At 39.1% G+C, this 22,858-nt stretch overlaps 1 protein-coding gene across 4 annotated transcripts in view; it reads left to right on the forward strand.

Annotated features, from left to right (window-relative positions):
- Positions 1–4,934: 4,934 nt before the first annotated feature.
- The window catches only part of DNAJC13 (DnaJ heat shock protein family (Hsp40) member C13), a 54,949-nt gene continuing 37,025 nt past the window's right edge, over positions 4,935–22,858 (forward strand). For 3 of the 4 annotated variants that reach the window (XM_085311860.1, XM_085311858.1, XM_085311861.1), the window contains exons 1-12: positions 4,935–5,144; positions 12,383–12,463; positions 16,752–16,827; positions 17,327–17,476; positions 17,814–17,855; positions 19,019–19,219; positions 20,363–20,569; positions 20,644–20,739; positions 20,897–20,988; positions 21,752–21,918; positions 22,024–22,103; positions 22,185–22,354. In XM_085311860.1, coding sequence (XP_085167986.1) covers positions 12,396–12,463; positions 16,752–16,827; positions 17,327–17,476; positions 17,814–17,855; positions 19,019–19,219; positions 20,363–20,569; positions 20,644–20,739; positions 20,897–20,988; positions 21,752–21,918; positions 22,024–22,103; positions 22,185–22,354 — 1,349 coding nt within the window. In that variant the 5' untranslated portion in view covers positions 4,935–5,144; positions 12,383–12,395. Of the gene's footprint in view, positions 5,145–5,552; positions 5,697–12,382; positions 12,464–16,751; positions 16,828–17,326; positions 17,477–17,813; positions 17,856–19,018; positions 19,220–20,362; positions 20,570–20,643; positions 20,740–20,896; positions 20,989–21,751; positions 21,919–22,023; positions 22,104–22,184; positions 22,355–22,858 lie in introns of those variants that run through there. The other variant, XM_085311859.1, reaches the window with a different exon arrangement.

The raw sequence follows: 22,858 nt of genomic DNA on the forward strand, positions 1-22,858 counted from the left end.
ATCTTTATCCATCCAATTGATTCCCATATGCAATAACTGATCCTATCACATTGTCCCCTTCTAACCCCTTTCTCTGTATGTATGTCCTACTCTTCAGTTCCAATCTTCTTTTCCTATGCTCCACTTTCTCCTAGACCTCTTGCCTCTTTTTCAGTCTTCTCCTTCTTCTCCTGTGCCTCTCTGTGTCATTCAACTGTCATTAGGTCATTCTACTGCACAATCTGCACGCACAGGTGGCATTTCAATGGCAGGAAGACAGAAAGAACAGGACATTTTCAGTACCCTAATCTCAAAATGGTCCCCAAAACCTAGATATTTCAGAGAAAGTACAACTTATCCTCAGCAATTTTGCAATACTAAGATGAAGCATCCTCTGGTTGAACCAAATATTTGGAAAATTTCATTACCAYATTTTATCAAGGTCTCCACTTAACATGTGTGAACTGAACTTTTTCAGATGTATACAACTTAGGTAAACACAGGCCTTTCTCCACTATAGCCAAAAGAGAAGGCAGCTATAGACTTTCTCTATGAAATGGTTCGGGTTTTTTTATATGGGCTAAAAAATGCAATTCTCCTTTACCTTTTTTCTTTGAAAATGTTCAAACATCCTAGCTTTAACTTTTAAATCAAAGCAAAACTTAATGTTCTGAGGCAGACAACGAAGRCTGAAAATGTAGTCCTGAACTGCTCAAGCTTATCAGAATTTGAAGCAGAGTATTACAATGGGAACTTATTCATAGCTGTGTATTATCAGTTCTGTCTTTACCATACACAAGCTCAACTGTAGAAGTAATAATTTACCCACAATAATGTCTAACTGCACATTATTAAACAACTTAATTCTGCTAATAACTATTTGGTTATTATCCATTGCTATTGAGGTCTATGGAAAAACTGACTGTACTATGGATGGCACTTAAGATATTAGGTAATTCTATCACATTCACTGGAGTTATGTCGGATTTACCACAGGCAACTAAAACTGCAATCTGTCTTTCAGAAGGCAAAAAAAWTTGAAAGATAATCCATAGACTACCTTCAGAAGACACACCAAAAAGCAAGGAGATCAAAAGCTAAGATGACAACATTTACTGCATCTATACGGAGGCCAAAAYGAGAGTATTAGCCACTGAGAAGGGAGGAGCTTATTTCAGCCAAAAAGAATTGCATGAATATGAATACTGTTTAGCATGAATCAGTATATTGAAGATGTTCTTTATTAATCATTCAGTAAAATTCAATAATAGTATCATAATCCCAGTTATCTTAGGCTACAATTATTATCAAGCTATTAGCTAAGATAACAAACAATTTATCATTTAATGAGTCTATCAAGAAAGATAGAATTGTTCAAAGGGAACATCCAAAAGTTACCTTTTAATTAATCTCACAAAGAAGATAAAATATCAATGTTATCTGCATTTTTCAGACATAAAATATGTCCAGTTATATAAAAATTTTGTATGAGCTTTGAACTGCTGGCACATTGAGAGAGCATAATCTTTGTGCTCCTYAGGATTAGCAAAGAGTAGAACAAAGATGGACAAAGTATAATGGATCTGATTCCCAGAACGTTCTCTGCGCAACCTGTATTTTGGTATCTGCTACATATCAGGAGTAAAAAGGACAAGATTTAGAAGAGATGTTTTCAAACAGATCTTACTTTCTTGGTTTCCAGTGGGACTTTGATATTTATCTCTGCTTTGTGCCTTTGAAAATCTTCCTGTAATCCTCTACCACTCCAGGCACGTAACAGTGCATCAAAGTATTACTGTTAGCTGCTGACCTAAAAAGAATACAGTCACTAAGCATAYCCCCTGACTAATTATTCTATCAAAGCTAATAGAATGCTGGTGTATACCATTTAGATATATACTGTATTAAGACTGGATAGAGTCCAGTCAYGGTATGGCAGAATAACAGTATTCTCTCTCAGAGTGGACAATCACGCACACTCCTACACAGTGAACTGGTTATGAGTAAGAGGGTAGAGCCAGCTCTTCCCAACTCTGCTATGAACTTATTTCCTTTTAAGACAAGAAAGGATAGATAAGTCTTCTCTTCTTTCTYTGGAAAGCTGACACACTATTCTGCTCCATCTTTACAGACAGTATTGGGACAGACAGTGAGTTCTTTTGTCCTTTGCTCATTGTATGCAGGCTGGGTAGAAACTAATCCTTTGTTATTGATTTAAAACACAATATACGTTTCAAAAATAATAGGAGCCCTGCTATTATGGTTTGTATTTACAAATACTATCTTTATTGCTACTGCAGAGAATCCCAGCATCGGCTCTCTGCTGTACAAAGTACTGTAATTTGCTTGAAGAATTTAGCCATCCTAAACCACAGTCTTTCAGACTAGGTGCTGATCACATAAATAGTCCAGYAGAGTGTTATTTATTTAGTAGTAGACTGGAACTCTTCATTCCTTCCGGATTTCAATATCGGATTGTAAGGACAAACCTTGCTAGACTGGAGGTGGCCTAAACTCTTACGAATGAGCATTTAAACTTACAAGGTCAGATTGACATTTGCAGTAATTCTTCAGGTGAAAGGTATAGAAGTAATGAAGACATACGCTCTTCTCCAAAGTGGATTGAAGCAATTGAACATGTTATCTTACAAGACGACACTGAAACGCCACTTTATTATTCTCACTTTAATAACGAGAATGCTCTAATATGGCTCCTGAGTCTATTAGGTGAATGGGAAAACTAGGGCTGAAACATCTCTGTCATAGCTGATAATAAAACTGTCATTGACTTTAAAGGAGTGAGGATTTTGCTTATTTTCTATGTTTTTTAAACCAATTTAAACAAATTTTAAGATTGGAGGATAATGATAAAACCCCCACATTTCCATATTCCAGGCTTCCCACAAGAATTTAGGTAAACAGGAAAAAAAGCAGCACCTCTCAAATTATTTAGTAGCACATCTCACAAAAAAGACCAAGAAAATCAGAATGYTGCTGTCTATACATAGTTTCAAAGATTCTTTATAATTAATCAGTTATGAAATCCTAATTTAATTCTCAAAAGATATTTCACCATTTTGTACAATGTGGCATCCATATTTTTTTCTCTTAGTTGCTACTCATACCTTTACAATTACTTTTTCTCTGAATAATCATTTCTTCACCATCAGTTCCTCTTTCTCTCATATTATCTCACTTTTAGTTGGTATATTCATTTCTTGTTATCCTGCCTCTTAACTTCTTCCCTTATGACCAAAGGCAACATCCCTGCATATACCAAAGGTCATCCAAAAGCACAGGTAGCCTTTAAAAGAAAAACAGATAACCACATAGTTTATTACTGAAATATTAGTTTGAGCTGAGTAAATATGCTGAAACATAACCAATGTTTTCTGGCCAAAAACTACTAAAAAAATACTGATTCATGTTTTTTTTATACCAATTGCATTATGCAGATGCTATTCTTTGGTATCTGGTAATAAGCATCTAACAAGGTGACTCTTCACCTACTATGTCTTTGCCTACCTTACAACATAAGTACAAAGACAAAATACAACCCACCCCCAAACCAAACCAACTCTCCAAGCTAATCAACAGGGAAAAAATCCCCCAACCACTCCAAAAGCTTCCGCGCACTCAGCTAAGGAAACTCCTCTGAATCTTACCACTTTTCTTTGAAAGCAGCTTTCTGCATTTCCTAACATTATTTTTTTTCCAGACTTCTGTGATTAAAGTAATTTATCAGCTCCCTCAATGTAATACTGTTTTGCTATTAGCACTATTCTGCCTTGATGCCTCAGACTCAGATGACTATAATTATGAAAAGGACTTATTAGTCTTTTAAATATTTTATGTAAAATATAAGACATGAATAATACTTTATATGACAATAAAAATGGTTTTAAAAAGTAGTAATATGCAGCTTGTGATTTTAATCTTTTCTTCACGATACAGACTAATATATCCAAAGCCTACTGTACAACTTTTAATACTTAAAATATGTTCCTCATCTGTTCATTTGCACATTTTTAAGAACATCATTTCACAGAAAAGGCATGGGAAGACCAAGTGTTCCAGTTTGAGGCATATTTCAAAATATTTACCCCAATCTTTAGACATTTTTAAGAGACTGCTTCAAGTTGCCGTAACACTGCTGTAGTTTACAACATCACTGGGAAATCTTGTGCATTCTAAACAGAATATGGGAAGCAGATGAAAGGGAGAGCATAAAGTCCCCTAACAACTTTCATGGGTGGTTAGCCAATCACATAAATGAGTGGCTCACTAACATTAATATAATACTGCAGTTTGTTTTCCACATCATGAACTTGAGAGCTATCCCAAAAACTAGTTAACATATCTAGAGGTAAATTCCCCAAAATCCTGAGAGAGGATTAAGACACTGTGGGATTGCTTTCAAMCAGCAAGCAAGGAATGACACGCATCTACCATCACCACTGGATCCTTGTGGAGTCATATCCCCTCATACCACCATCCTTCCCACTAAGAAAACACTCGCCTCCTCCTTCACAAAAGCTACACAAATACAGGACTCCAGGAGCTGGGTGCCGAGATTACCAATCCGCCCAAGAGTCGTCGTTAAAACACAAGAGAGAGCGAAAATACAGGCAGAGCCGTGCAGGCACGGCACAAGACCCTCGGCGCTTCATCCACCCCCCTTCCTCCCCGCCCCAACGGTCAGCCAACGGCTCCCTGCAGCGCTCTCGCTCCACCCCCGCCGCCGTGCTGAGGCGACCAGCGAAGCTTTGCGCCGCGGCCGCCTCGCGCGTGCGCGCAGCTCCCGGCGCGGCAGCGCAGCGCCGGGGAGGGGAGGGGAGGGCGGGAGGAGCGAGGGCGAGGCGGCCTCGCGGGCGGGCCGAGGGCGCCCGGGGAGGTGGGGGAGAGAGCGCCTATATCAGCTGACCGCGTCCCGTGACGGCTCCGAGCCTGACGGCGTCTGCGTCGGGAGGGCGGTCTCGCTGCCGGAGCTAAGATGGCGGCCTCCAGAGCCAGGCTCTGAGGGGGCTGGAGAGGCGCCGCGGCTGCCGCCTGGCCGGGTGGAGGCCGAGGGCTCCGCTTAGTGGCCCTTCGCCCTTATCGCCGGCAGCGGCGGGACGTGAGGTGCTGGTGGGGGCAGGTCCGGGCAGCGCAGGCTCCTCGGCCAGGTAAATCCTAGCGGCGGGGGAAGTGAGGAGGTGGTGGCGGCCGCCGCCTCCTTCCACAGCCCCGGGCGGAGCCGTTGGGCAGCCGGGTCGGGCGGGGGGCGCGCGCGCGCGCGCTTCGGCGCTGGCCGTTGGCGGCGGCGCGCGCCCGGCTGTTGGCGCTGTGTGGGAAGCGGGGGAGCAGGGCGGGGGCAGCGGCGAGGGTGCCGGGGCAGATGCCTCCGCCAGCAAAGCCCCCCCCCTGGGGTGGGGGGCGGCAAGGTGTGATGCTGTGGATTAAAACAAACGGCTCCCGGCCCCTGCTCCTTCTGCCCCTCCGGGCAGAGGAGGGGCTGGGCTTCTCGCTAGCCTCTGCCGAGTGTTTCATTGAACGCGCTCTGCTCCTCGTGCAGCTTTTGTAGCTGCAGGGGAGAATCTGTCTTCTTTGCTACATGAGTACAACTGTGTCCGTTAAGAAAGGATGCTTTATATTTTTTTCTACTCCTGGCCTCGGATCAAAGCACAGCCATCATGGGATGCTTCGGGAAATAACTTATGAAGACTGGGGGATAGCAGGTGAAGGCTTGCTCTTAGAGAGGTGAACTTTTTTTAACAGTGATAATAGTTAAGCTGAAAAGAAGAATAATTAAATGTATCTTTCAGAAAATCCACGTGGAATGTGCTTTTTTTTCTCTCTCTCTCCAAGGGATTTTGAGTTTCTCCCTTGGTTACTTTTCACCTACTTCTTTTCTTCTGAAAGTAGAAGCAAGAAGGCATACTAAATATTTTTTTTTTTTTTCTGTCTGCACTGAACTGCTAAGAGCTTTGGGGATAGAGCTTCCTGTTAGGTGCTGTGGAGCTTGCACCTTGATAGCTGCATCTGCACAAGGGGCTGAGGTCTGGGCTGTGAAGATGTTATACTGGTGCCTTTGCTTCCTCCCAAAAGCTTGCTGCTTTCAAGTCAAGGGAGGGGTTTGAAAATGCTGCTGGGKGAAATGTGAGTAGATAAGTTTATAAGATGATTAGCGTTATACTTATTAATGCACTTAAGTCTTCTACTCTGTGACTGTTTTTAAAGCTAATATAATCTGAAATGTTTTTCCCTGGTCTCTGGTGCACTTTTATGCAAATWGAACTTACAGTAGTGAGTCTGAGAAGAAGTTGAGTAGATAGCTACTTTGCTTTCTGCTACTTACTGCTGATACAGTACTGCGTTTTGGAAAGTACTCCTGGCTTTAGGACTTACGCTCCTTGAAATCTAAACTTTAGCTTCTTGCTAATTAGAAGACTGTCTCTCCAGCAATAGGCTACTCACATGTACTGAGATGTGTAGAAAGAGAGGAAGGCTGTCATAGGGATTGCTAGTTACTCTAGTTTCTTCTTTGAATTGAGTTAGGAAGCTACTGTACAAACAGACCCAGTGTTACAGTCAAACTGCTTTGCTGTCGCCTGCTTGAGCATATAGATATGCGTCTTGGTCTAATTTCTGCCTGCTGTAGACAGCCAAATGACAGAACRCTTTACCAAAAGTGCTCCTGATTTCTCTCCATTATTACTGCTGGCTTTTCTACTAAAGCATTTGGAGACTCAAAGCTGTGTGTGTTCCTCTGCAGCATAGACTTTCCAGGAGCCTCACTTGTCATTTTAGGCTCTCTGAAATAATTTTTCTAAATGATTTATCTTGTATGTATCACTGTTCCTCTGATGRCATGTGGTATTTATCATAGTTTCCAAATACTTACTTGTCTTGAGGGATTGAATCACTGGATATTTCCAGATTTTTTTTTTTTTTTTTTTTTTAGTGGTACTCTGGGGACTGCTCTTAATGGCTAGATTTCTGTTTCTGTAGACTGAGCAAATGACTAAGTTGTGTGTTTGAGGCTTGGTAAATGAAGCTCTTGACTTCTACAAAATAATTCTTCAGCTGACATTCAACTGTATATTGGAATATTGAACCTTCAGCTGTTTCACCCCTCAGTTTACTTCAAAAAAAAAAATTATCCTATTTCGAATTATCCTACTTCACTACTAACACTTAGAACTGAACCATGCTCTGAAGAAATACAGCAAGATAGCTATACTATTCCTGAAAAGAACACAACTCTTTTTTCCCTTAGCGAGTAACCCTCTTTGCCAGACTAACTAGGGAGTCAGTTTGATTCATCAATTCAGGAAAAAACTAGTGCAGACACAAAAAAAAAAAAAATGAATATGGATGAAGCCAGTGATCCTAAGTGCTAGTTCTTCCTAAGGGAATGGGAGTAAGCAGCTGAAGAATGGACACTTATTACCATTACTTCTGGTACTAGCAGCGTCTGAATTCCCAGCATGTCCTGCTGAACTGCATCCTGAAGCACTGAAGACAGTGATGCTACAACCACTGAGGCAGCCTGCACTAATGTTGTCTTAAAGAGCTGTGTGGGTCTCTTTCCTCTCAAAGGGCTGTGAGTTCCTGTGCAAGAAATGAAGAAACTTGTTTTCAAAGCTAGTTAGCTTTAGTTCTGTGAGAGCAGAGTACCGTACAGGGAAGAAAAAGCTTAATACTACTTAAAAAGAATCTGTGAAGATGCAAAATTCTGTCAATTAACAGGCACAACTGTGAAAGGTAGATGAAACCTAGGCAGTTAAAACATGTCAGTGCAAAAACCCTCTCTGTTGTTTGAATAGCAACTAGAACTTTTAAAAGCTAGCACAAAAGATCTGGAAACTAATTCCAATAATCTGTTGTAGAAAATGTGTGTAGGAACAAAGATCAACAGAACCTTGGGTTTTTTCAGTGCCCTGCTCTTGCTGCTTTCCAGTTGTTCTCTAGTTTATCCTGTAAGTTTATCTTTTCTCTCTTGAGGGGAAGGGAAGCAAAAAAAAAATCACATCTCAGCTGAAAATACAACCTTGCTAAAAGGTTATTGCCTCACTGTACAAAAATCACGATAGTGGAATAGGATAATCTTGTTTGGGGCCCTGAAGTGCTACCTTAACCAAAGAAGGTTATAGAAAATACCTAATAGCATAGGAATAACCCAGCCAGGAAAAAATGTGATTTGAGTTCTGCACTATRCTTTGAAACATCCAAACTTCTGACTTTGTGAATGTGGATAAGTATCACTAAGTAACTACAGTTCCGTCTGTTTGATATCTGCAATGTCRCAGTTTCACTTTGAACTCTGCAAAGTTTTATTTGTGACGTACCTTTCTCTTTTCTCWGTCTGTTTTCTCACTATTTTTGATTATAAGAATATGAGAAAAATACTRGGAAATAGGAACTTGTTTGAACTGAACACATCTTGTGTGGGGGTAATTCATATATCTTAAACTTTTAGGCAGGAAGACTGCTGACAGCTGTTCATCATGCCTTAATCTTAAGGGTTGTTGGTTTTGGTATGTGTAGTGCAAGCAAGAACAGCTTCAACTCTTCCCTCAAGTTGTTCCACTGCTACTTACAGGACTAGGAAAAAAATCAAATAGAAAAATATTGAGGAGATAAAGGACTGCTTTAAGTAGGCTCCCAAATCAAGTTGAGAAAGGGACAATATTTTGTCTGTAGGAACTTGGATGTGTTTTTTTTTTTTTTTTTTTTTTTTTTTTTTTTTTTTTTTTTTTTTTTTTTTTTATAAGGTTTTTTTTTTTTTTTTTGTATTTTGCTTTCAACATGAGATGTTTATGAAATGCAGCTTTCAAGGTACTTTTTGCCTGTAGTCCAGTAAAAATAAACAGAACAAGGTGTTTCTCCAGTGTTAAACCTTTAGGAGCCACGAGTATAGGATATGCAGGAGCTGTGCTAGAACATGTAACAACAATCTTCCAGTTTCTTCTTAATATTATCTGATCATAGAATCAGTAAGTTGGATGGGACCTCTGGAGATCATCTAGTCCAACTCCCCACTCAGCAGGGTCACCTAGAGCATGCTAGACAGGGTTGCATCCAGGCGGGCCTTGAAGATCTCCGGAGAAGGAGACTCCACAACCTCTCTGGGCAACCTGTTCTAGTGCTCCGTCACTCTCACAGTGAAGAAATKCCCCCTCACGTTCAGGCAGAACTTCCTGTGCCTCAATTTCTGCCCATTGCCTCTTGTCCTGTCACAGGGGACAACTGAAAAGAGTTTGTCCCCATCCCCTTGACACTCTCCCTTCAGGTACTTGTACACATTGGTGAGATCCCCCCCTCAGCCTTCTCTTCCCCAGGCTGAAGAGGCCCAGCTCTCRCAGCCGTTCCTCACAGGGCAGGTGCTCCAGCCCTCTGATCGTCTTTGTAGCCCTACGCTGGACTCTCTCCAGTAGCTCCATGTCTCTCCTGTACTGGGGAGCCCAGAAGTGGACACAGTCCTCGAGATGAGGCCTCCCCAGGGCTGAAGAGAGGGGCAGGATCACCTCCCTCGACCTGCTGSCAACASTCTTCCYAATGCACCYCAGSAGACCATTGGCCTTCCTGGCCACAAGGGCACATTGCTGGCTCATGGTCAACTTGTCATCCACCAGCACTCCCAGGTCCTTCTCYGCAGAGCTGCTCTCCAGCAGGTCAGCCCCCAGCTTGTACTGGTGCCTACGGTTATTTTTCCCTAGATGCAGGACCCTGCACAGATGCTCTGGGCCACTAGTGTGATCATTAAATGAGATCTTATTGTCCTGGATGCTGGTATGAGTGAAACTTTAAAAAGTTAACTGACTTAACAGAAGAATGGAATTTCAGATACAAGAGAAGGRTAATTGTAACAGTAGGAATGTCGTCGTATTTTGTGAAACGAATGTGAATATCGTTAAGGGAGCTACTGTAGCCGCTGATAATATGGCTAAACTTGATTAATTATAAAACCTAATGTGTGTTCTGGTAAATCAGTACATATGCTATCTCAGATAGTCAAAAGAAATATACATGRCTAGATATTATAGTATGAGTTCTGCCACACGCTGTTTTACAAGAATGAGTAAAGAAAAATAACTTTCAACTTTTTTCTAAAATGTCTTTGTTTAGTGGCATGATCTAAAACTTTCAGCTTGCTCTGCTATGTAAGCAAAGAAGATGAGCGCTGAACTTCCACATAGCAGTTCAGAACAGCAGGCTGTTGTTAGCTATGTGCTCTGTTAAATTGCAGGAAAATGCGTGCAAGAATTGTTGCTAACTTTTGGAATATTTTGCACCTCTGATAGCGATTGTAACTGTGTCTCCCACTGAAAATGCTGTCCAGAAGCACAGTGATTAGTAAAACATTGAACCTTAATGATTTTAGTAGTTTTAGTGTGAACAAAAACAAACACACYGAAGAAGGCAGTGTCACTTCTACTGCGTATACTATGCTTCATGCAGCTTTATGCTGAATCTAGTGAGATGCTGGTATAAAATTAGTAGAGGCTGCTGGTAGGTGCTTTTAACTGAATGTTTCTCAGAGCTGTATTGTTAAGACTAGATGTTAGATGCTCGTTCTGCACGTACGAGGACATCTTGCTCTAAATATTCTATAGAGCAGGTGGTATTCAAGTCTGGGAGACTTAATAGGGCTGATCAGATCCGATATTTAGTGGAGCTAGTCTTCTAAGCTTATTATTCCACTTACTAATGAATTAGTCATAGGAGTGTCAAACTGGTTAAAAAGGGGAGGTATAGAGAGTGAGTACCTGGCAGTCGGTTCCAGAAGATAACAGTGCACTTCCATTCATTTTTGTGATTTTAATGTTGTGCAGAATGTACAGAATTGTACAGATTTTAATGTTGTACAGCTCTATGTAATTTGGACAAACTAACTTAACTGTGGTGGTGCAACTATGAATATGATGTTCAGATACTTGCACATGAATTAGTTTAGTAATACAACACAGTCCTTAAATGGAGGGAAATAGCAAACTTCAGTAATAATGATGTTGAAGATCTTAACCCCTTATGAAACTCTGCTCCTAAACTTGCTCGTGGGGGATTTCTTCATGACAGAAGTCAATGGGCTATTAACTCTGAAAATTGGACTCAAATTTGTGTTAATGAAAAATATATAAAAATCTCTTAAAGACAAAATTCTTCAGTAAGTAGTGATAGCTGTGCTGGCTCTCCACCTGAGTAAAGGGATTCTTCATTTCAGGCTGTGCATTCCTCAGGTTCATGATTAGATAACTGCTGCAGCATTTGCTCAGAAAGTAAATAGACTTAAGTTGTAGGGGGTGGAAGTTAGCAGTGAGATAACATTACTGATCATCCACCTCAAAATGAGAAACCTTCCTTTTGCCAAAATAACTAGAATAATATGAACACAAAGATAATTGGGGCTGTAGCCTACCTGTTTTTAGTGGGGTACTGCAAGTGGGATTGAATTATTTTAGTGTTGCTTCACTAAGCTTCAAGTATGAATTCTTGCAGACTGTTTTCTTAAGCTTATGATTTTTTTTTGGAGACACCATTGCATTAATAGCATAAACTTGACAGTAGTAGCAGTTAGAGTAATCAAGAGCAGGGATGCTTATTCTGACACATACAGAAACAAAATGAATGCTGTAGCAATAAACTTAAGTGTGGTAATTGCTAGCCTTGCAATGGAATCTGAGTATCTCCAATTAAATGCCTTTTATAGGTAATAAAAGCAAAGAGAAGCAAAACGGAGGTTTAATTTTGAAGTACTCGGCATTCAGCAGTTGCAGAAGATAGTGTTAGGATTCAGAAGTGTTCCTCAGAACTTAACAGCTCCTGGAGCAAAGATCCAGTCAGGCAGTTTTGGGGCAAGTTTAAATACATTCCTGCATGTATTTAGGGAATAGCTATTACGTGTGAATTAAGCGTGTCAGGATGTCAGTGGTGRAACTGCATGAACAGAAAGGGGACTTAGTTTTTAAGTTGTAAATCATAACGTGTGGCTAATAAGTTGGGTTCTCAACTTTAAATTCTGTTTCAGATAGAATAGCTTATTTTCCAATCTGTTCAACTTTCTCATTGCCATCACAGAATTGTAAAATACCCTTAAACCTGAATAAGTAAAAGTGCAGAGAATGTAGTATGATTACAATAGTGTGGCAAATAATGGAGAATAAGTTACTATGATGTAAAACTGTTTAAAGAGTAACTGATATACCAATAAATGAGAAACTAATAATTCATGTCTGTCTCCTCAGGCAGTTAATCCATGCATTCAGTCTGCTAAACAGAAATATTCCTGATATATTCAGTCATGGCTTTAATTGTCAGTTTTAAGTAAAGATAAAGTCCTTCTCTTGAAGGATATTGATTGATTAAACTTTGTTTTTTAAATAAAAATGAATACTAACAGAGTGTCTCTTCTTGTTTTCAGGTCTTGGCACAAGATGAATATAATTAGGGAAAATAGAGATCTTGCTTGTTTCTACACCACAAAACATTCATGGAGGGGAAAGTAAGTAGTTTAAAGGGTGTTTTTAATGTGAAGTTTCTCCTCTTCATTCCTGGATTTATCCAAGAATACATGAAGTATGCAGTTAAACTGAAACTAAAAGCTCTTGCTGCTCASTGTCTGAACTTATTCCATCCTCACTAGCACCAATTTGGAGATKAATCATTGTCTCAGCTTCTGCATGTGTTACCATACTTTGGTATAACACTAGAATAGTTCTGTTGGCTTAAGCAACTTATGATTCTGTTGATCTTACAGCATGAAGTATTAATTTTAAAGTGGAAATGCTTCATCCTAGAAGAGGTCATTTGAAGTAGTAGTGTCTTGCACACATTAATAGATGAGGGTCACTAGTCTGTGTGTGTGTGTGTRTATATATATATRTRTGTGTGTGTGTGTRTGTATTAAAAAAAATGTTGTTTAACAGTTAACCTATTATACTGTTGAGATTGTTTGGAAGACTCATATTACTAGAAATATACTCCATCCAAGTCTTCAGTAGAACTTCTGTCTGCAAAAGGTAGGGAATTTCTAAATAAGACTATCCATTCAACTCATAATCAGTATCTATTATAATGTGTTTGAAGTCAGTTGTTACGTACTTGAAGCTTCATATCTAATCATAGGCATTTGCTTCACTCACATTTTTGTACCAGTTTGGTATCATGTTTCTTACATCCATAGTGGTGCTGTGGAACTTCTGGATATTTCTTGCTAACTAAACATTAGCAGAACAAAAAAGGTATGTTTATGTACATCAGGAGTGCAGGTACCGCTATATTCCAGCRACTCTATAGAAAGGTGATATCTGTCTGGTTTTTGGCTGGTGAGTTGAAACTGGCTTTTTGTGACTGTCTACTGATGCTTCCTGGAATTCTTTCTATCAAAGGCTAGGAATACTGGGAGAGGAAGGAGGATAGGATTTTGTGGAGTAGCAGCCGCAAGTCTTTCTCAGCTCTGCTTTCAAGAACCGTGAATTTGCTTCAACGTCTAACCAGAGAGCAGCTTGTCTTTTTTTTTTTTTTTTTTTTTTTTTTTTTTTTTTTTTTTTAACAGCAGAAACTAAGGCCCTGGGTAGTTCAAAGTCCAGAGTGGACTGAGCAGCTATTGTTTCCAATCATAAAATACTATTTCTGTCAAAGCAGACTCTTGAAAGTGTAGGCTTGAAATAAATACTTAGTTTGTTAGAATTATAACTGATTCTTGGATAATCAAGTGAGTTATGGTCCACACATCTGGATTTGTGTGGACAGGTGTGAAAACTGCTTTGTTTAGTAATAACCCCCTTTTTTAAGGGAGAATATTAGTATAGTTTCTCCATCTTAAAGTGTCCTTATGTCAATAGAAAATGTCTTGTCCTTCTCTCTGAAGCTTCTGTTGTAGACCTGCAAATATGAGGGGCCTAAAATGTAGATCTAAAATTTAGCCACTTGTTGCAGTGAAATGCATCGTACTCAAATTACTTCTCTTGCCTAGTATTTCCAATTAAAGAGCCTGTTCTGCCTGATGCAGGCTATTAGATAGAATAAGATGGCTTTAACCTTTAGTAGCATTCTAGTAAAGAAACTAAGTGTTAAAGTGAGGGTTTCTTTAAACTCAATAGCCCTTCATTCTTTCTTAATGAAGGGAGAAGTATTTAGTGTGTAGTTGCCTTTTCCTGCAATGCAGGAAAAGCTTATATGGCTTTTACAAGGTGTGTATTTGAGTGTTAAAGTCCACTCTACATAGAACAGTAGTGTTCTGTGTATGAAACAGGGATTTAAGTTGCAGACAGTTCTCGGAACATGAATCTCTTCAGTCATACCACTGAACTTAATTCCTGAAAAGTATTTTATTCTATAGATGTTCTCAGTGTCATCTGTAGATAATACACAAAACTGTAACTGAGTATGGAGTGCTAGATAGGCTTCTTTGACTATTCATATGAATTAGCACTTGGCAGAATGTGGGCTGTGTGCATGGCAGTTAAACTGCCTCATAGTAGTACAGATGAGACTAAGGCATAGATCTGTAGTACTGTAAAATTAATTAACACTGTTTTATTCCCTTGAGTGTGGCAATAAGGGAAAAAAATCTAGCACTTCTAATCAGGATGAATCTGCAATGTCTGACTTCTGCAGTCTTTCTAAGAAACTAGTGAATAGGTGATAGCCTCTTTAATGGGAAGAGAGGGCATTTGTTTCAAGTTCCTACTCTTAAAACAGCCTGGCCTTATCCCTCAAAGGACTCTATTGTAGAGTGTAATCAGTGGTGAAGTCTTAGCCTGGAGTCTAGAGATATACATGACTTCATGTTTGAAGATCTGGTCAAGAGCCAGTTTAGAAGTCAGTTCTTACATGTGATCTAAATCTCTTCTCTTCTCACAACACAGCTTGAGTTTCCTGAATTGACCTAGGGAGAGGATTAAGGGAATGAACTCGGCAAATCTGCTTTTGTATCTTGTGTTCCTCACTGGGTCATGTTAGGAATGCTGAGTAATAAATATGCTTCCTATGTCTTGAAATACTCATGCTGTGTGCATAGGGTAGAAGATGTGGGACTATAGCATTTTGAAGCAGATCTCGAATTATCTGCTGTCTCTGCGTAGTCCTCTTAAACCAGTGGTTTCAGTGTTTCAAAACTTTTGTGAAGTTCTTCAGTACTTAAGTCAGTAAATTAAACCTTAAACAGTACTTCAGGCTTACTGCTAAATCCTTCAGAACAGTATAGACAAGTTTTTTTTGTTTGCGAAGCAGATAAAAGGCAAAATATCTATTTAAATTGTGCACCAAGAGGAGGAACAACAATCAGTTGTCTGAAGTATTTTCTTGTATTCCAAGAACTGAAGTCCTCTTTGACAACCTGAGTATATTAGAACTATTAGGAGCCTGAATAACTGCAAATGTTCTGCTTCRTTACTAATACTACTTTTTGGCTGCATCTTAAGCAACATGAATTTACACATAACATTCTTAAGAAACTCCACTGCATGGAAAAAACAAAGGGGACATTAAATGTCTTTAAAGTGGCAGGTCATTAATGTTTCAGGATTTCTAAGCTTTGAACAAAAGAATAAGCACCATTTGAATTTCCATTTAAACTTTTCTGGGCCAATAATGGCTTGAACTTGCACTAATTTACTGTTTTTAATTATAGTACTTCGAATATAGGGAGTAAAGTTTATGATGTTGATTGTCAAACTGATGCTTTTGGCCTTCCTAAAATGAGAGGAAGAAGAACAGTACAAATAACAAGGGAGTAGTTCTGAAGACCTGTTAATTAGCAGTAATTTAGCTGAATCCCATGAAACTCTCAATTTGCAGCCCTAGTGCAAATGCTTAGTCTGACCTCATGCAGAACTGAGGGCTTGATGCTGCACGTCTGCTAAGTGAGAGGGGACTGCAACACAAGAACACAGAGAGAAAGGGAAGAGGACCTGCTTCTTGATGCAGTACCTAGTATGGCACAGATGCAAAGTAGTTATTCAGCTGCTTAGTTGATCCTACCCTGTTGTTCTCAGTAAACTGTGGATTTGCTAGAGGAAAAACTTAACTGTTACACCATATCAGTTTTAATGGAGACAACTAGCCAAAGTATTTTAACTTGGTTCAGGTCCTGTTCTGTCAGGGAATAGTGACTAGAGCTAGCTTGTGTTCCCATTTGGTTTGGCTTTCTGAGCAGGACTACTTCCAGAGCAAGTGCTTTAGAATAAGAACCTTATACAAAGGGAGTAGTAATGACTATCTCCTGTTTCAAATATGCTGAGTATTAGTGCCAAAGTTTCCTGCTTTGGAAAACTTTAAATGGCCTCATTACAAAGAATTGGTTCAGGGAATGCAGTGTGAATTGTGTCCAGGAAATGGAAGAGTGGGTCATAGTAACCCTTTGACTTGCTACAGCATTGAGATAAACTATGTAAGTCAGCTTACTTTATGTTATAACTTTGGTCTGAGGCAGTTGCTGGAATTCCTTCACGGTCTGTGTATTGGGTGTTAGAATTTATTTTGCTCTTTGTTGGTAGCACTCTCTGTTGGTTGCAGGTTTCRAGAGTTTTTTCTGTACTAACTTGGCAAAAAAAAAAAAAATAGGAAAGCGTGTTATGAGGAAGTACATTTAGTGGTGTTTATTAATAGAAGGGACATACATATAGAACAGAGGGGCTTAACATGTTATAAAGGCAAACTGCAAGCTAACAATTTACAAAATCTGTAATCATTTCCTAACATTAATTTATAGTATCCTAACATAACCTTTGTAGTTCAACAGGGTTTTGTCTTAAGTTCTGAAACTAATACCATCCTGTATCTTCCAGGTATAAGAGGGTCTTTTCAGTTGGAACCCATGCTGTCACCACATATAATCCCAACACACTAGAAGTTACAAATCAGGTAASTATCCTCCCTGAACAGAGTTCAAAACTGTTCAGAGTTTATGTTGACTTCTGTTCACTATCCAAAGTGGATGGTGGCTTTTAGAAGCTACCAAATCTAGGAAGATCTTAGTGAAAAATGAGAATGGCAACTGCTGCAAAAAAAAAACCTAACAGGAAACTGGTGTTGCCTTCACTAACTCTGAAGATTTGAGAGATTTCTGTGCTTTCAGGTGATTTGTCTATATTGGGCAAGAGGTAGTAGCTTGCTATTGGGCATACTGTTCTGAATGAATTGGATAAGTTTGATCACTGAGGCCCTGTCCCTGAAGGGAGTCAGGATGCTTACTTTGCGAAGTGTCAAGTAGGAAGTTAAGGCTAAAAGCGCCTTGTGTGCTAGCTATTGTCTCATTATGGCAGGTTACTAGTTATAAGTGCTCTCGGATTTTGAGTGGTGGGAATGCAGTTTTGGGTTTAAGGCTACTAATGATATAACCTAATTACTTTGAATTGTCTAGTGGCCTTATGGAGATATCTGTAGTATTTCTCCTGTTGGAAAAGGACAAGGAACAGAATTTAGCCTCACTTTTCGGAAAGGGAGTGGAAAGAAGTCTGAAACTCTTAAGTTTTCCACAGAGCACAGAACAGAACTCCTTACAGAAGCACTGGTAAGATACTTTTTTTTTTTTTTTTTTTTTAAATGAGTGTGTGTCTTTGAGCAAGCCGTAAGTACCTGGTAGTCATTACAAGTTTTGAAAGTTTAATATACTTTCCTTCCTTACATTTAAAAAAAAAAGCAAGAAACAAAGTTGTATTTTGAGCTGTTATGCCAATGTGCTTGGACTGCAGCAACTGGTGTGTGATTCAGTATTTGTAACTTTACTTGCAATTTAACGATTATGATTATAAAAACATTTAAAACAGTGTCAACTTAAACTTGGGCTTTCTGGATAGATTGGCTGTAATGTGTGTATTCATTCCTGGCTAACTTCTATTTAAAAACAGAGATTCAGGACAGACTTCTCAGAAGGAAAAATCACAGGACGGGTAAGTAGGCTTGTCTGAATTGTGCTGTTCAACTGATCTAAAGACTTCAATTTCCGTAGTGTTCTTGTAAGCTGTGCCTTTGCTATATGCACTACCTAAAATAGATCTTGTAAGTGTGGATCTGAACTGAAATCTTCTCTTTAAAAGGAATCTTAAGAATTCATTCAGAAAAAGTAGAAAGCTTTCTAAGAGTAKTTGAGTTTTCTTAATTTGGCCTGATCTTCACTCCAGTGCATGTAAAGAATGTTACTTTTGAAATAAGACTTTGCTATGTAAAGTTGTTACTTGGAGGAAAAAAGTGTTAATCACTATTTAATTTGTAGTACTTCCAGCATTTTACTTTCTGCTAGGAAACAGTATTAGTGTGTCAGGAGTTCAGGATGTTACGCAGAAAGCTATTCTAAGCTAGAGTTTTTTGAACTCAGTCAAGACAAAATTGCTATTTACTGAATCTTCTTGCCTTATTTGATAATAAGAAAGGCAATATACAGAGCCGTGGCTTGTACTTTGATAGCTGAAGTCCATAAGACACAAAACATACCAAAAGCCTACTGACTTCCTGGTCACATATGATAAGACTTAAAATGACTTAAAACATTGAATAGAATAAATCTTGAGTGATGAGCATAGGAACACTTGCTGGAACATGGGGGATCTGTTTGTCTTCCTGTGGTCTAGAACAGTCCGTTAAGCTTTCTGACTTCAGTAAATCTGTATTATTCATAATGGACCTTCTCTGCAAGAGAAGAAAATTGGCACTATGATTTTTTGCTTAAGCTACTCTTGGTTAGCTGAATAATAGCATCTGTGCAATAGGTACTTCTTGCCTAATCAGATGTGCATGTGCTGTGGCCCTAGACCTTTTCCTGCAGCAAGAGACAGTTGCTTCCTTGGTTGGCTGTCCTGAGATTGTTACTCTTTCTTTTGAGATATTGTTTAAAGTTTGACTACTGACTTCATTGTCAGTAGATAGCTACTTTCCTTTGATTCCATGTTCTTATCCACAAAGCACTGAGGTAATGCTATAAATCTTTGAACTTTACACTCATGCTCCTTAGATTAAAAAAAAAAACACACACACAAAAAAAAACCACAAAAACAAACTAGTTGCTCTGTAATGGAGAAATGTGGGTAGACATGTCTGAAAGTTGTTCTGTTCACAGAGGTACAACTGCTATAAACATCACTGGAGTGATACAAGGAAATCTGTGATTCTGGAAGTGACTCCTGGAGGTATTGACCAAATTGATCCTGCAACAAATAAAGTGCTGTGCTCTTATGACTACAGAAATATTGAAGGCTTTGTTGATATTGGTGGCTATCAGGGAGGTTTCTGTATCCTTTATGGAGGATTTAGTAGATTGGTGAGTACTAAAAACATGATCTTGGCATGGCAGTTAGCTTGTATAACTGTGTGTGGTAATGAAGCTTCAATATGATTTGAGCATACAAATACATGCATCTGTGGAACTCAGTGGTGGGTCCTGGCTCATGGCTTTTAAACAAATGGCTTTTAAACTTCYGTTAGCACATAACAGGGAATTTGTCAAAACATATTTGAGAAGAATRTGTGCTTTTTCTTAACTATTTAAAAATTACGGAGCATAGAATAGTTAGAGTACCTAATGTGAATACAACCCACATAGTGGTGTGGGTTAAACCGACTGACATTTCTCAAAGTTACCGAAGTGGCACACAGCATTATTAATCTAATTGATGGAGGATTCTGGGATATTCTGGAGGTATTCTGGGATAAACTGATCACTGGTGATATCTCCTTTTTAGGCATGTGATCTGATATACAGTAGCCTCATTTGAGGAAGTACTTGCTGCAGTGTAATGTTAGAGTAAAAAATTTTAAATGCATTTGTGTACTACRGTGTAAACAGTTGAAATAAATCTGTAAGAATTCATGATTAGTAGCTTAAGTATAACTACTTCAGTCACTACTGATAAAACATGAATCAGTTTCTCCTGTTCTTGTACTGTGGCATGCTTTTCTCTGGATTAAAACTAATACATGACAAATCTTCTAGAGCTTCCCTAACCTTGCCCAGCAAGGCTGGTTAGCTGCCCTACAGATAGCTGCTGGGCCTGTGAGGGTGTGATACCCTCTGTCTCYTCACTCCTACTGAGTTGTCAGGATATGTTGCCAAGAGTGGACAGACAGGTCACGCAGACCTTTAAAGTAAAAACATGCTAATATGCTGTGGAGTAGCCCTTCCGAAAGGGTACTATAGATTTTTGAATAAGTGGTATGAACTTAATATGTGATCTCAGGACATCTTTCTCTTCATACTGTGTGCTTAGTGAAGGCAAGCCCAGCAGCTAAGATTCTCTACTGTTGGGCAGGTATATAATGAAGGAGATAAATGTGTGTTGCTTGTGCAACTTACTGTTCATCAGTGGGGAGGTAATGGTTCAAGGACTTAACCATGTGATACTTAATAGCCTGTTTTCTTGAGATGGCATATTTTTCATCTGTTACTTTTTGTCAAAATCTGCAGCACCTGTTTGCATCTGAGCAAAGGGAAGAAATTATCAAAAGTGCAATAGAGCATGCTGGSAACTTCATAGGCATCTCTCTACGGATAAGAAAAGACTCTTTAGAATTTGATCAATACTTGAATCTTCGCTTTGGGAAATACAGCAATGATGAATCCATAACATCTTTAGCAGAATTTGTTGTTCAAAAAATAACACCTAGACACTCGGTAAGAGCATCATATCAATATGTGGTTGCTCCTAAGTGCAAGCATTCTCTCTTCTAACATGTCYTTTCTTTAAGGAACCTGTGAAAAGAGTACTAGCTCTTACAGAAACCTGTTTGGTTGAGAGGGATCCAGCTACCTATAACATTGTGACTTTGAAGCCTCTAGGGGAGGTAAGAGGCAACCTTTTATTAATACTACTTGAAACAATTTGAAGCTCTAAAAGGTCATGATAGAAATCTGATAATGTACATAAGATGGCCTCAATCTGCAGAGCAGATAAATAGCACAGCTTCATGAACATGATCTTTCTCTTATGGATTCTTTCAGGTGTTTGCAATAGTATGTGACTGTGAAAATCCACAGCTTTTTACCATTGAATTTATCAAAGGACAAATCCGGAAATACTCTTCAACAGAAAGGTAGCTGGAGCTCATGTCAGTTGAATTCAAATGGAAGCTGTTCTTCCAGTCTTAATCTCTCACGCTCCTTAAATTCTGAAGCTTGAAAGTGTTAACTCAAAGCCTTGCTATTCTAGTGGTCTGCCTCTTGCAAATCTTGGTTTGTTGTAAGATCTAAATCTCTCCCTATACTCATATCTCTGCTTAAAATGTTTAGAAGGTTTCTGATGATTGTGTAAGGGTGTTGAACAGTTAGATACAGCGTGTTTCTCCTGGGCAAGGTCCTTCTATATTTGTACCTGGTTGTGCACTGTATGTGAGAAATGGGGAAAAAAGCATAATTAACATGGAAATGTGAAGGCTATAAATCCTATGAGCTGTCTGCTTGGCTTAGTCTTATTTGATTCTGTTTAAAACAACTTACAGAATAGTCTAGGTGTGCATGCAGTTGGAATGCAGTCTAATCCTGCTAAGTGAGGTTTTGCAGAAAGGTACAGGGATGAATTGATTCACAACCTGTAACTTATTCACAGATAATCTACAGTTGGTCTCCTTTAATGAAAGACTGCAGCTGGCTATATTTGGTACAAGACAGCTSTGTTCTTATAGTGAGTAAAGCAACACTTGAAAGTTGGTAAATTTCCTCTAGAGCTGTAGCTGTTAACTTCAGTATTGGTAGATGATACTAAGTATTTCTGCCATTCACTCTTTTCCTTTGTTCTTCTGGATCATTTTTCTGATCTAAAGTGCCTAAATTTTAATGGTATGTCTCTTTCCAACCCAGAGATTCTCTCTTGGCTAGCTTGCTGGATGGAGTGAGAGCTTCTGGTAATAGAGATGTCTGTGTGAAAATGACCTCTACGCATAAAGGCCAGCGTTGGGGATTACTCAGTATGCCTGTAGATGAAGAAGTAGAGAGCCTTCATCTGAGGTTTTTGGCTGCTCCTCCAAGTAAGCTAGCACTTACTATGTGGTTTTATAGTGCTCTTTAAAAATATCCAGTAACTCTTAATCAGATACTGTGCACTCAGCTCTTTTTGTTATGTCTTTCTGCAGATGGCAACTTTGCAGATGCTGTGTTCAGGTTCAATGCTAACATTTCCTATAGTGGGGTACTGCATGCAGTAACACAAGATGTAAGAATAAATCCTCTACCTGTCCTCTTATGATGGTATTAATGCATAAAGGTATTAATAACTCTTTTTTTTAAAAAACAGGGTCTGTTCTCTGAAAATAAGGAGAAACTCATTAATAATGCCATAACAGCATTACTCTCACAAGAGGGAGATATTGCAGCGTCTAATGCAGAGCTTGAAAGCCAATTCCAAGCAGTAAGAAGACTTGTGGCTTCAAAAGCAGGCTTCCTTGCTTTTACTCAGCTTCCAAAGTAAGTGAGAAGTTTCTGAAGCTTGGAAGTAGTCGATAAAAAACTTTCTTTGGGGGCTTTTGATGCTGATCTTTAAAAGCTGACCACTTGAGTTGAGGATCACTTCTGAAAAGGACTGGAAGTCTATGTACATACCACTTTCAGTAGTATGGGACTGCATAGGCTCTGATGTGAATTGAGAGTCCTAAGTGACCAGTTGAATGTAGAGCTAACTTTTTTATTATTGTTTAGTACTCTACTTTAAAGTCATATTTGACTTTTTAGAGATTTTTCTTTATTTTTTTTTTAAAAAAAAGAAGAACTTTCAGCCTTCCTTTAAATAGGCAATGAAGACATTTAAGTCAGACTTTTAGAAGTTACAGGGTGGAGGTGTCAGTAGTGCCCTGTATTAAGTGACTAATTACACAGATACTACTGTAATCTTTGTGGAGGTGCTGTCAGTATGTTATTAACAGTGAAGTCAGTATGTGTCCCTACTAAGGAAGCTTGGACTAATGTGAACTT

This window comes from Rhea americana, unplaced genomic scaffold (assembly GCF_003343005.1).
Source record: "Rhea americana isolate MKP2758 unplaced genomic scaffold, rheAme1 scaffold_35, whole genome shotgun sequence".
Classification (NCBI taxonomy): Eukaryota; Metazoa; Chordata; class Aves; order Rheiformes; family Rheidae; genus Rhea; species Rhea americana.